Genomic DNA, 13,673 nt, shown 5'->3' with positions numbered 1-13,673 from the left:
ATGCCAATGCTGGAAGTCAGAGCCGAGGCATCTGAGTTGGGCCAGTCTGTGATTTTTATCATCTTTCTCTCCCCCTGAATTCACAGTGTGATGTTTTAGCTGCTTTGGCTGTAAAATCCTATTGTGAATTTTTACACCTTGTCTTCACTCTTTTCCCCAGTAGGCTTAACAAGAGGAAAGTCAGGGCACCGCTAAGCTGACAGCTAATAGTTCTGCCTTAGTCACTGGACATGTAAACAGGGTCAAGAGAATTGCTGCATGGCTAAGAGAGGCGGCTGCTGCTGCTTGGGGATTTCTAAGCATTGCGAACATTATAGGCTTTTTTTCCCCTCTATTTTCATACTTTGTGAATTGCCTGGGACTGGGAGGCGGGGTATGGGGAGACCACCTGGGCCAATTCTAAGCATATGAAGAAGCTGTTTAATTTACAAACCTATCTCCCAAGTTCCCAAAGGAGTGTTTATGGTGGACAGTCTCTCCTTTCTAATATCACATCACGTACCAAATGGCTTTTGAAACAGAAAAGCTGTTTGTTTTCACAAGTCTTGCTGAGCTGCTCAGTGTACTCCAAAGATCTAACAAAGGACTTACTTTTCATAGTTGGCATTTCTCTAGGGCCTTCCATCCAAGGATCCCAAAGCACTTCAAGCCTCATAACACTACTGTGAAACAATGACACATTATTGCACCCATTTTACAACTGGCACAATTTGGATACAGATAAAAATGAATGGCTAGCCCATGCTCACATAGTAGGTGTGTAAAGGAGGCAGGAACAGAACTCTGATTTCCTGACTTCTACTTCTGTTCTTTCACTATAAGAACAGTGTAAGTGTTTAATTGCATGGGATTATTTTCCCCCCTCCTCACTGAATTATTTTTCTTCATATATTAGTGCCAATTAGAAATCCTCTATGGAAACCAATCTTATCTCTTTTACTTTCTGTACTGGTTTCCCATTGAACACAGAGCCAAGTTTGAACTCAGTTCTGTTATTGGTATCCCTCCACAGGAATAACTATGGCTACCTACCAGACAGTCCCTTCCTCCACAGTCATGACCTCACATGACAGCTAAATTCCACCAGAACAATGACAGTTGTGTAGAAGACCGAGCTTTCACAGGAACTAGCCCAGGACTGTGGAACTCACTTCCACATGAGCTCACTATGTGTTTTCAGAGCTAATTGCAAAACTCATCTCTTCATCTTAGTTTTCATTCAATGATTTCTTCACACACAGTGCGATTCAATAATGCTTTATTGGCATGACAAGCTGTACAAGTGTTGCCAAAGTATAATAAAGAGATAGGCCCCACGGGTATCTGTTAGAGTTAGGCACATACAATACACCCTCTCTCTCTCTCTCTCTCACACACACACACACACACACACACACACACACACACACACACACACACACACACACACACTCTATAAACTAATCAAGCAATTGTTCCTACAGGCTGGAAAAGGAGGGGGCGGGGGGAAAGAATACGTGTGTAGTGTTCTTATATCCATTTTTCAGTACTCAAAAAAAGCTTCGATCCCATTGGTAATGCCGACCAAAAATTACCTAAATAGATTCCCCTTTTTTATTGTCATCTTCTTTTTCCTCCCATCTCGCATCTAGTTCCCATTACACTGAGACATATCCCAGGTTAGCATAAAAAACGTGGTCTACACACCAATTTTATACCAGTATAATGCCTTCTGTGGATGCAGTTATACCTGTATAAAAATGCCTTGTTACCTCTATAGCTTATTCTCTCCTTCCCATACAGGAATAGCTATACCTGTATAAACACTTTTATACCATTATAATTGCGTCCACACATGGAGGGCCGTACCATTTCAACTATACTATAACTATACAGTTAAATCAGTACAACTTGCGTGTGTAGACAAGGCCTGGGATGCAAATTGGGGTCATTAGCTTGCCAACAGAATGGCCCTGTCAAAGGTGCAAGGTCTCTCTGAGCACTTAATTTTATATTACTCTCACACAGTGGGGTGGGGGGGTGGCGGTGGCAGAGGGGGAGGTGAGGAACAACTCTAACTGCCAGACAGGTGTCAGCCATGAAGAACCCTACATCTGTCTAATTCTCAGCAGATGCAGTTACAGTTTGGGTTTTGGAGGAAGGCAGCCTGCTCAAGAGAGACAGATCTGCTCAGAAATTAATTCCTCAGGTACAAGGTATAAGCTGACTGCTGGGCTGATGGAAAATGACAGCCTTTCACCCTTGAGCTGAGAAATCCTTCCTATCAGATAAAGATGTACGATGTGCTACGGATGAAATAAGAATGAAGAGTAAAATAGAATATGCAGAAGGGTTATTTTCCCCTTCTCTTGGAAATGAGTGTCTCAAGTGATTTCCCCCTCCCCTCTCTTTTTGAAACCCACAGGTTATGAGCAGTCGCTTCCTACCTTATGACAACATAGTCACAGATGCTGTGCTAAGCCTTGACGAGGACACCGTGCTTTCAACCACCGAGGTAAGACCCATCCTCTTGAAATCTCTGCGGCTTTTCCAGCCTGGTGCCCACCCTTCTTCTTACGACCTGTTTGCCAGAGCGTGTGTGTCTTATAATATTTCCTGCTCACACCCCAGGTTTAATGTATTGCATTTGTCTCAAAAATCTTGCCGCCACCTGCCAGCAGGAGAGGATTTTTTCATGGTTAATTGGCATCGTTAGCATGTGGTTCTTCCCTTCTTTATCATTTTAGTAACATAGACGGGTGTGGACAGCTAACAGCAGTCTGTTTTAGCATTATATTTCCACTGTGCCGATCGTGGTTCCTCCCTTTCCTACACATTAGCTTCAACGGTGGGACATTATTTCTGCTTCAAAGACAGTATTTCTGCCTACAAGTGTTTTGATTTTTCTCCTACACACATGCGCTAACTGTATCACTGTACCGTAGAGCTGGAGATACATAATGGTTGAGACATTCCGCCATTTGTGCCCGGAGCAAGATTGCACTAAAAAAAAAAAAAAAGGCAGAGAAAGGAAAGTTTTTGTAGAAAACCAATTTTTACAACTGGGATGAGTATTGATTTCTGGAAGCTTGTCCTGAAAACCACAGAGGAGACTAATGACTGTTTATATAGAAGTACAATGTATCGGAAATACATTATTAATGGTGGCTATTGAAAAGCTTGGAGACTTGATTTTCTTTTCAGTCTTCTTTTCTTTTCCCCCTCCTTCATCACATCCAGAACCATTTCTTTCTCCCCACTTTCCCTCACAGTGCTGCTCTTACTATTCTCAGTAGTTGTAGCCCTTTAGATGATGCCATTACGGCTTACGTTAAGGCAGGGATGCCCAAGTTTTGCCAGACTGAGTGCTGCATTGGCAGCTTGCTATAAGCCCTCAGACTACACATAATTTACCTCAGAGAGTCACCTTGCCAGTGTGGAACTACTAGTCCCAGCATGCAGCTGATCCATGGGGAGGTCCACTGTAGTCCCCATGTGCTGCACTCTGTATTGTAGAAGAGGGCAGCATTGGCCCTCAGGCCACACCTGGGCCATTCCTGCCAGAATGGGAAGAACACCGCCTCTGTGAGATAACATGGACAAAGTCCAGCGTTCTCCAAGGAAGACTCCTTGCACTGCCCCGCGGCTCAAGATTGTTACTCAAGACAAGGTGAAATCCTAGCCCTTTTGAAGTCAATGGCAAAACTCTGATTTTGTTTGGGGCCAGGATTTTACCCAGAGTCTCCTTCAAGGTACTCCAGCAGCCCACTTTGTTATTCCCGTCACTACCCTCCACCACACACCCGTTTTAGTGGTTGTAATCCTAGTCATTGCACCCTTTTTGGGTTACGCAAGGCAAATAATCTGCAACAGTTTTTCACTGAGTTTGGCCCCTTTTTATGTTAAAGATGTGGCAGAATTTTAACGTTTGCTTGTTTTGTGAAACGATTTGTTAATTTCTTTGCAGCATTTTCACTGCTCTGAATAATTTGCTGCAAATACACCTCTACCTCGATATAACGCTGTCCTCAGGAGCCAAAAAATCTTACCGCGTTATAGGTGAAACCGCGTTATATCAAACTTTCTTTGATCCGCCAGAGTGCGCAGCCCCGCCCCCCGGAGCACTGCTTTACCGCGTTATATCCTATTTCGTGTTATATCGGGTCGTGTTATATCGGGGTAGAGGTGTATTCAAAATAATGTGTGTGTCTGTGTGTGTTAGCGTCATACGTCAGTTGGGCCCCTGTCCTGCAATGGGAAATATGTGGGTAGGCCACTGAGCCTAGGTAGAGCCCCATTCACTTCAGTGGGACTGCACGTGGGGGCAGGAGTTTACTGCATGGTTTTCTTTTCAGGATCGGGGCCTTGATATTGCTTCTGTTCCCTGATTGGATGGCTTATGTAAATAAATCTAAACTGCATTTCAAACGTAGTTGAATTGTTGAGTTCAGAATTCCCTTTCAGCTAACATTTGTACTTAAAATCCACTTTTCCCAAGCGTTCATCCTAGGGAAAGCAAACAAAAAATTCACAAGCACGGTCAAGCTGACATTTCAAGTGTGAATGAATATTCACCAGACACGTTTTCCACTCTTTGCTCTAGTGTTAATAAAGGTTTTTCATTCATAATGAAATGAAGCCTAATTGCTATTGTTTTCATTTCCACGGGTAGCAGCCCAAAAGTGCTGCTTGGAGGGATATTTATATGGGAAGCAATTAGAAATCAGTATAGGTTGGAAATGATACGGGGATTGAAGTGACTGGTTGCTTTTCCTGCTGATCAGCTGAGTGGTAATGCTGCTTAAAATTATCTAGGACAAGGAGTGTTTTAAGGGGCTAAACTGTGGCTCGTCTTCTCCTAGGGAGCTCAGCTTGTTTTAATGCTTCTTTCCATTACAAGGACAGATATTTAAACAATACATGAGTGAGGACATTAGCTGGGTTATTAGTAGTAGTAGGGATTTGTAGATATAGATGGTTTATTCTTATTTTTCTTAACCTAAGATTCTCAAACTCATCTAAAGAAAACAGATGTCAGGTTTTACAGGAAAGGTCCTTCAGATCAACTTTAGTACTTTGATGTGTTAGTTCAGATCTCATCCAAATCATTATCACAAGAATTAACAACTTTAGCTGCATTGGCTTTCCATTTGGTTCAAGTTCCTTCAAATAACATGAAAGAATAGAATATGCCTCTAACTGCATGTTCCAATATGTTTGTGTCTCTTCTCTTTCACACACTAATTTGTAAATGAAAAAGCTCTGGCAATAATTACAAGGAAATGTAACTGTTCTAACAGAAGTGTTACTGTGTTAAAGCTGAAATATGTGTGACTCCTTAACACCACAAACCTGAAACTCTGGTCATGTTTGCTGAAAGGTTCATTGAGAGGTTTTTTGAGCAAAGTTTTGTCTGAGTCTAGGTTGAACTTCAGGCATCAGTGCGGATTAATGGTTTTAGTGTGGAACTGAGGTGTAGCTCTCAGTAGGTTTGCATGATTTTGGCCATGATTTATAGTTGGCTTTTGCTCCCCTTCTTCTTCTTGATGGGCTTCCTGACCTCCTGCAACCCATTTTTTTTTTTTTTTTTGTGCTCAGAGGCTGGAATATTAAAGAGAAATTAGCAGTGTTGCCAGCTCTCACAATTTTATCATGAGGCTGCTGATAAAGTATTTTTCAGAAAGCCCCAGTTCCTGGAGTCATGTTAACTACATGAGAATCTCATCTATTTTTAGTAAGTTTTTGCCCGTCATGGCTGCAAAGAAAAACTTTAAAACATGACCCAAGTGTATCCTAAAAGCAGAAAAACCAGAAGGAAAATAGATAGAACCCCATATTTATTATTTAAAAAAAAACCACATGATTTTTGAGCGAATCTCATTGTTTTTGGAGGACCCGACGTATGATTTTAAAATGCTTCGAGTTAATAACATTGAATTCGTCCACAGAGTATAGTTGAGATGCTTAAAGGTGCAGGATGAGGGGATGTGCAATGACGTAGAACAGGGTGGCCAAGCTGTGGCTAATGAGCTGCATGCGGCTCTTTTACAGTTGAAGTGCGGCTCTTGAAGCCCTCCATGCCCTCTCCAGTCTCGGCCTACCAGATTGTTTGGGAGAACTCGGGGCTTCTGCCCTGCAGCGGCGTGGTGGCGCTAGGAGCTTCTGCCCAGCAGGCAGGGGCGCTGGAATAATTTTTATAGTGGGGGTGCTGAGAGTCATTAAACCAAACTGTAAACCCTGTATATAATTGAAACCACTTCAACTCCTAGTTCCAGCACTTACGGCAGCAGGGAAGGGGGTCTTGGGGCTTCAGCGGGAGTGGGGCTGAAGCCCCGAGCCCCAGCAGCTGCCTCCCACGGGTCTGAAGCCCCGAGACCCCCCAGCTCTGCAGGGCAGAAGCCCCTAACCCCAACACCTTGTGGCAGGGCTGAAGCCCCGAGCCCTGGCAGTGGCACTCCGGCTCTCGAACTTCTGAAGATTGTCGTATGCGGCTCGGAGGGTCAGTAAGTTTGACCATCCCTGGCATAGAAGTATAAATGCACACACGTATACGATTCTGTTTGAAAAGGTTTGAATTGTAAAGGGCATATCTGCAAAATGTTAATGTAATGCTGCAATGCTCAAGACTTCCTTTAACAGAAAAAATTAAAATGTGCATAATTATAGGGCAAAATGTCAAGCAATCGCTTTAATTTACTGATGAATACACCGAATTAATGTTTTGCAACAGTTCCAAGATTTTGAATTATGAATTAGTGGCAAGATAATATTTTGTTTTGTTGACAATTACTGAAACAGTTTGATTATTCATTGGGCATGTGTCTTTGCCTGCAGGTGGATTTTGCCTTTACAGTATGGCAGAGTTTTCCGGAGAGGATTGTAGGGTACCCTGCTCGCAGTCACTTTTGGGATAATACTAAGGAGAGATGGGGCTATACATCCAAATGGACTAATGACTATTCCATGGTATTGACAGGAGCTGCTATTTACCACAAGTAAGAAACCAAAGCATCTTTGTCTTTATTATTATTTTTATTTATTTATTTTATTAAAGGTGGTGAATAAATTTGTTCCTGACTGAAAGAAGGAATGAAAATCTTATCATTCCCTCTCTCCCCAAAAAAGGAACTCTTGTCTCCCCTTCAAAAAAAAAGGAGGGGGGGGGAGAATCCTATTAGAAACGTAGGTAGAGAATAGATGAAGCTCTCCTCTGCTTATAGGGTAATTATTTAAATTCCCAGTTTGGCTCTGGGGATCTGGTAATGATAACAACTGTGTTCCCTAGATCTCTTTTGTATTTTGAGGCAGTCTAACTGCTCTTTTTAACACCAGGAATTATGCACTTCAAAGAAGCCCCAAATTTATTAAACTCCTGGGCCAAATGGCCTGTAGTGCAGAGGAGTGAAGGTTGGTGCCAGACTGACTATGGGTTTGTGGTAGCTGACTGTCCTGGCCAGTAGACCTGCTAACTCTTCCAGCCACGCTTGAATCTTTAGTGCAGTGACCCCTCGCAGTTCAGGCACCATATAGTGGCAAGAATTCACATTATTACCACTTCAGTAGAGCAGGGGTAGATAGGAGGCCTCTCTTAGCCTTTAATAAAGTCAAATTATACTGCTGTATCTGATCCATTCCCCACAAAGGAGGAAGTAGGCACCGGTTAAAGAGGGATCTAGATTTATTTAGGTCCACAACAGAATCATCTGAACTGCAGTTGTGAAGGCCTTATTCGGCCACATTCCATTTTCTCTCCAATCACATCCGCTAAATTTTCTTGCTTCCACATGCTCTTCCTTACAGTTACCCACCTTGGCTACGACAATGCACGTGGGCTAGTCCAAATTCTAGTCTTGCATTATCTTGTTTAAGATTTAAAGTCAACCCTATTTCTCTCCCAGTAATTGTGAAAGGCCCAGTGGAGTTTTTAATTTTTGTATCCCTAATAGCTTAGTTCATCGTATCATCCTGCTTTTTCCTCCCCACTTTTCTGGTTTGATGGATGAGGCAACAAAGGTCCCATGATGTGCCTAGGGGCACACAGTGAGTTAGGGCCTCAACTGGGATTGAAATCCTGTGGCGTCCATAAGCCCCAGTAAGGCAAAGACTTTCATTAATGCCCCTGTTGTTGGCTTTCTAGATATTATCACTACCTGTACACTCATTACCTGCCTGCCAGCCTGAAGAATATGGTGGACCAACTGGCCAATTGTGAGGACATTCTAATGAATTTTTTGGTGTCCGCTGTGACAAAACTGCCTCCAATCAAAGTAACACAGAAAAAACAGTATAAGGAGACCATGATGGGGCAGGTATGTGACTAGAGCATGTTTGATCTGTTGAGTCATCTTGGTAAAATCACTTTTCGCTTCCAGACCAGACATGTTTTGTAGGAGACCTCTGGGCTGAATGAAATTCTGCTCAATTTTTCATGATTCCTTGTTTGATAAAATCATAAATGAATCTGGGAACATTTTTAATGCACCGAAGGAAAGTCCAACAATAGAGATGGTAAATATCTGCCTGTGGAATGCAACGTCCTCTCCCTCATTTTCCCATATTGTTTTATTTATTCATGGTGATGTTAAACTCATGTAATGGATTCCATGACAGCTGAATTTCAGTTAAGAGAATTTTCTAATGCAAGCCTATTGTGCCGTTCTAAAAAAAAAAAAAAATTTTTTTTAATGATTATTAATTAATGTAATGTACTGTGCTATTTAAAAATAATATCACATTCTCAATGTGACTGGAGCAGTGTTCTTAAACTGGGTCACAACAGATGTAATTTGTTATTTTCAAATGTTTATTTCAAGTTGCTTCGTTAAGGAGATAAGGAAGAACCATCCACATGCTGTTATATTTGTCTCGCTGCTGACACAATATGATCAATAGCCTCTGTAGTTCCTAGGCGAATTATTTATTTTAAAATTAGTTTTCATAGTGAGCAGATTTGCCTTTTCCAGCTACTAATTAAGGATCCTGCCCCCTGAAAAGAATACCTTTTATAACACGGAAACTTTGCAAGCATGGCGTTCTAGTGTTCTTGCCTTGCATAAGTGAGTCGTGGGAGTAGAGGACACAGAGCGCCCCCAGCATATCTGTGCAGGAGGCAGCCCATGGCCAATGCTGCTACTGTATTGGAGGGAAGAAAGGAGACCAGTATTGCACACCAAAGAGAAAGACGGGAGTTGGATGAGGGCATAACCATGGCTCCAATTGATAGTACTAACAATTCAGTGCTCTGGTGCCACAGATACCACTGGTTGGTGTGCTCACTGAAGCACCCAGAAGAGGGCCTGACATGGCCAAAATGCCTCCATCTGCACCATTCAGAAGGTACCTTCTGCTATCCACAGAGCTGTACTTTGGCTCTTCAGTTCACACTATACACAGGCTTGTCTTTGCAGGAGATGGTGATGTAAGTGAAAAATGAACTACAGTTGTCTTCCTAAAACAAACTGAATGGTCCATGTTCATAATCCCTTGAAAAGACAAATAAAAAATTAACATAACAGAACCTTAAGGTTGTGACACCAATTAATAGTCATATGGAAATTCAATGCTAATGGCTGGCTGTCTTCTATAATCCTCCAGCACACTTTTCCTAGCCTGCCCTGTTGTGATTACATATAATCAAGTGTCTGGGATTAGTACACATTATAATCTACTGTTCGAGTTAAACTGGCCAGTTTCCCTGACTCTATCACTGTTTTAACATTTAATGAACACACCTTGAGTTTCCGCTGTTTAAAAAAAAAATTGCAGTACAAACAAAAGTAAAGTGTCATGCAAACATATGAGAGATGGCACAAAATCGATTTTAATGGCACTTTCTGAGCACTTACAGTCTGTTGTTTCGAAGAATTGTTTTGGATTGAGTGGGTTCCTACATACAGTGAGGTGCATTATTTTCCAAATAGAGAATAACAACTCCTTCAAAGCTTTTAGGGCCTGATTTTTCAGAGGTGCTGAGTACCTATAGCTGCTATGGACCTTAATGGGAGTTGTGGATGATCAGAACCTCTGAAAATAAGGTTGTTAGTATTTTAGGTATATACGAAATGTGGCTTTCATACTAATTTTGAAAAGTGCTATATTATTAGCATGACCTGATGGGATGTAATCACTTTTGTGATTCCAGTTTATTTTCTCTACTTCTCTATCGAAGTGTATTGTGCTGGCTCCATCCACCGTGCTGTGCTGTCTGTGCACCTGCAGTGCCATTTATTTGTAGGCAATATTCTACAGCCCTGATCATGCTGACACTTACACACCTGAGTGAGTTTTTGCATTAAGAAGTTCCACTGGACTCACGAACTCAGTAGAATTACTCATACATAAGGGATGCAGGACTGGGCCCTCAAAATGAATTTTTGACCTGACAAACTATAATGGTGTTACAGTGTTCATCTCTTACGGCTCAGTCCTGTGAGCTGCTCAACATTCTCCACTGAAATTGACTCCAACGTCAACTCCAGGAATTAGGCATTTTATGGCTTCCTCCAACTCTCATAGGCCTCAGTCTATAGATCCATAGGTCAACGGCACCTGAGCCGTTAGTTTGGGGGCCATTTTGAAGCTCTTACGTGAGCACTCTGGCTAGTCAAGCTGCCATGGGTGCCCACTGATGACGTGTGTTAGAATATAGCTTGAAGGTTGCACAATTAGCTCTGACATTTGCACCCCCAATGGCTTGGCCTTTTGCGGGGGAGTAATGTTTTATTGTCCGCTATCAAAAATAATCTGGGAATTGGGTTGAAATAGAGAGATTCTAGAGTAATGCTTTGACGTATTTCTGGGGATTTATCCCGAGATATTTCTGTTCTAAACAAGCCTAATGATCATCATAAACCAAAAGACTTTTAACAGTCACAAAGGCAAAGGCATGCACTGCTTATCATGTTGACCAATATTGTTTCATTATTTCCTTGTACTCCCCCATCTGTCTGTCTCCATCTGTTGTCTCTTGCCTTACACTTAGACTGTAAGCCCCTTGGGGCAGAGACTGTCTTTCTCTTTGGTTTGTACAGCGCCTGGCACAATGGGTCCCAGTCCATGACTCGGGCTCCTAGGCGCCACTATAATACAAATAATAAGTAAGAATATTGTCCAGCTGTTACTAAGGTCAGAATTTGATCCACGTGGCTTGAACTATAGCTACACCTCTACCCCAATATAACGCGACCTGATATAACACGAATTCGGATATAACGTGGTGAAGCAGCCCTCCGAGGAGGCGGGGCTGCGCACTCCGGCGGATCAAAGCAAGTTCGCAGTTTCACCTATAGTGTGGTAAGTTTTTTTGGCTCCCGAGGACAGCGTTCTATCGGGGTAGAGGTGTACCAAATATGTATTTCTTACCAAATTTCAGCCCTATGTTGAGGTTTTAGAGCCAGGTGATGAGGTGCTGGGATCACCTCACAGCACAGCCTTGATAACCTCTTGTCTCCTGCCATTTACAGAGCATTGTTGACACGATGACTTAGCATTTCCTTTCTCTCCATTCAGACTTCCAGGGCTTCCCGCTGGGCTGACCCCGATCATTTTGCCCAGCGGCAGAGCTGCATGAACACTTTCGCCAGCTGGTTTGGCTATATGCCGCTGATCCATTCTCAGATGAGGCTTGACCCTGTCCTCTTTAAAGATCAGGTCTCCATCCTGAGGAAGAAATATCGAGACATTGAACGACTTTGAGGAGCCCTGCTGAGGGGCCTGAACTGTTCTCCATGCCCAGTGCAGATCCACGGACACTTGGAGCCAGACTGTAACGAGGACAAAAACACATGCAAGTGAAAAGCAGAGTTGTGTGGCTCCAAGGAATCATTGTGCTGGACTGCTTCAAACCACCTCCCAGGCTTCTGTCGTTCAAGACTAGGTTGTGTACAGTTTCATTATGGAACATTAAATAATTATTTTTGAAATGATTGCTATGCAGGTTAAAACTTTTTTAATGATCAAAAAAACCCACAACTATTAAAAACAGAGTTCTTTCTTTAATCAAAATGGTGTTGGGTGTGAATATTTCCAAGTTGCCATTCCTTTCTTACAAACATGTGAAGCTGCCATTGCTTTCTTACAAGCATTTTAATATCATTGCAGGGAAAACTGAGTGAAAATTGCAAAATTAAAAGTTCAGCTCTCACAGGTAGAAAATGCAGCAGTTTAAAAAAAAAATCAAGCACAAACAGGACAGAAATTAAACATTGTTTCACTTAATGCCTTTTTTGGTTTTAGTTTTTTAATTTTCTCTTTCACTGCTCAAGTCAATAACATTAAATGTATCAACCATTCTATTGCACAGAGGGAAAGCTGAAGAATGTCCATTTAGTGAAGCATAGTTAAGATCCTTCTGTTTAGGGAACAAAGACAATTAAACCCTATTTTTTTAAATGGGGGAGAAAAGATTGATGCCTAGGAAATATTAGTCAATTGTCTGGTTTGCACAAAGAACAAAACAGATAGGATGAAAGTCAAAGAGGAGGAATCCAATGCCTTTTATTGGTGGTGATTATATTCAAGTTATGAATGAATCATAAGAAATCATCCTGACTTCTCTCATCAGGGTGTGGCAGGAGTTTGGAAGTTCTGTTTTATTATATACCTGTTATGAGTGGAGGAAAATATAGCAGCTATAGCTACAGTGATGGGTAAGCTACAGTTTGCATGAGTTGCTCTTCTTGTGCACATGGGAATATGTATCATGGTGGCATTATTTATGTCACAATAGTTAAGGGTCTATCAACATTCCCATTTTAATCCCCTTGTTTTGAAGGGGGATGGGAGGAAGAGCTTGACTTATAAGGACTTTGCCTGAAACCAGTTGTATTGAGGAAAATCAAATCAGTCTAGGTATTTTGTAGTTGTAAGAGTGAAAGCAAGTAGCCAGATTCCATCTTGGAGTTCTGTTGGTATGGAGTATGTCTATCAGTGGCAGTAGTTACTACAGATTTAACCCACAGTAACTCAAGGTAGAATCTGGCCCAAAGATAGATCTGGTAGTTCCAGGTGCTTTTCTGTTCTCCTTATAACTCACAAATGGTTTTCTCATTTCAAACAGAAACATTTCCGTTATTTACGCCATAGTGTGAACTAGTTACGTATATGTTTAAATTGTGGGAATAAAATAAAAACACCGATTTAAGCTAAAAAGAAGCGATTACAATCTATTGGATAAATAAGCACTTTTATCAATTGTTTTAACTGTCACATATTTCCGTGAGATGTCTCTGGGTATTTGATAACAATAATCACGCTCAAAAAAGTGTGTTAAAATAACAGCAAGAAGGTGTGACTTTGGCCCCAGATAAAACCACTGCAGAGCATTCCTTACCTCATTCCTTTGTGTCTAGACCAGTGTTTCTCAAATGTGGCCACCAGGGACTTTTCTTGTGGCCACACTCCTGGGTGGTGATTGGAGGAAAGGGGGGGAAAGCAGCGGCCCTTCCCATGGAGCCACCAGCAGGGGCTGGGCCTTATTCCCCTCTGGGGACACAAACGCTGGAGGAGCAGGCAGCCAGTGAGTTCTCCACCTTTCTGTGGGGACAGTGAGATCAGGCTTCAGCCTTGGGGTGGTGAGCAGCAGGCTCCAGGCGTGAGGCTTCATCTCCGCCCTGTGGTCCAAGCCCTGTTCCCCGGGTGCAGGGCACAAAGCTCTATCTCCCAAGCTGTGCCACAGCAGGCTCCAGCCCTGGCCC

The 13,673-nt window shown here is 42.3% G+C and overlaps 1 protein-coding gene across 1 annotated transcript in view; it reads left to right on the top strand.

The window, feature by feature from the left end:
- The window catches only part of EXT1 (exostosin glycosyltransferase 1), a 250,056-nt gene extending 238,074 nt beyond the window's left edge, over positions 1-11,982 (top strand). Inside the window, exons 8-11 of the mRNA XM_005287295.5 lie at positions 2,405-2,494; positions 6,814-6,974; positions 8,117-8,288; positions 11,488-11,982. Of these exons, the coding sequence (XP_005287352.1) occupies positions 2,405-2,494; positions 6,814-6,974; positions 8,117-8,288; positions 11,488-11,673 (609 nt within the window). The 3' untranslated portion in view covers positions 11,674-11,982. The remainder of the gene's footprint in view (positions 1-2,404; positions 2,495-6,813; positions 6,975-8,116; positions 8,289-11,487) is intronic.
- The last annotated feature ends 1,691 nt before the right edge of the window (positions 11,983-13,673 follow it).

The sequence above is a fragment of the Chrysemys picta genome, chromosome 2 (genome assembly GCF_011386835.1).
Source record: "Chrysemys picta bellii isolate R12L10 chromosome 2, ASM1138683v2, whole genome shotgun sequence".
Taxonomy (NCBI): Eukaryota; Metazoa; Chordata; order Testudines; family Emydidae; genus Chrysemys; species Chrysemys picta.
Note: the sequence above shows the minus strand (reverse complement) of the source record. Positions and strands in the feature narration are given on the sequence as shown.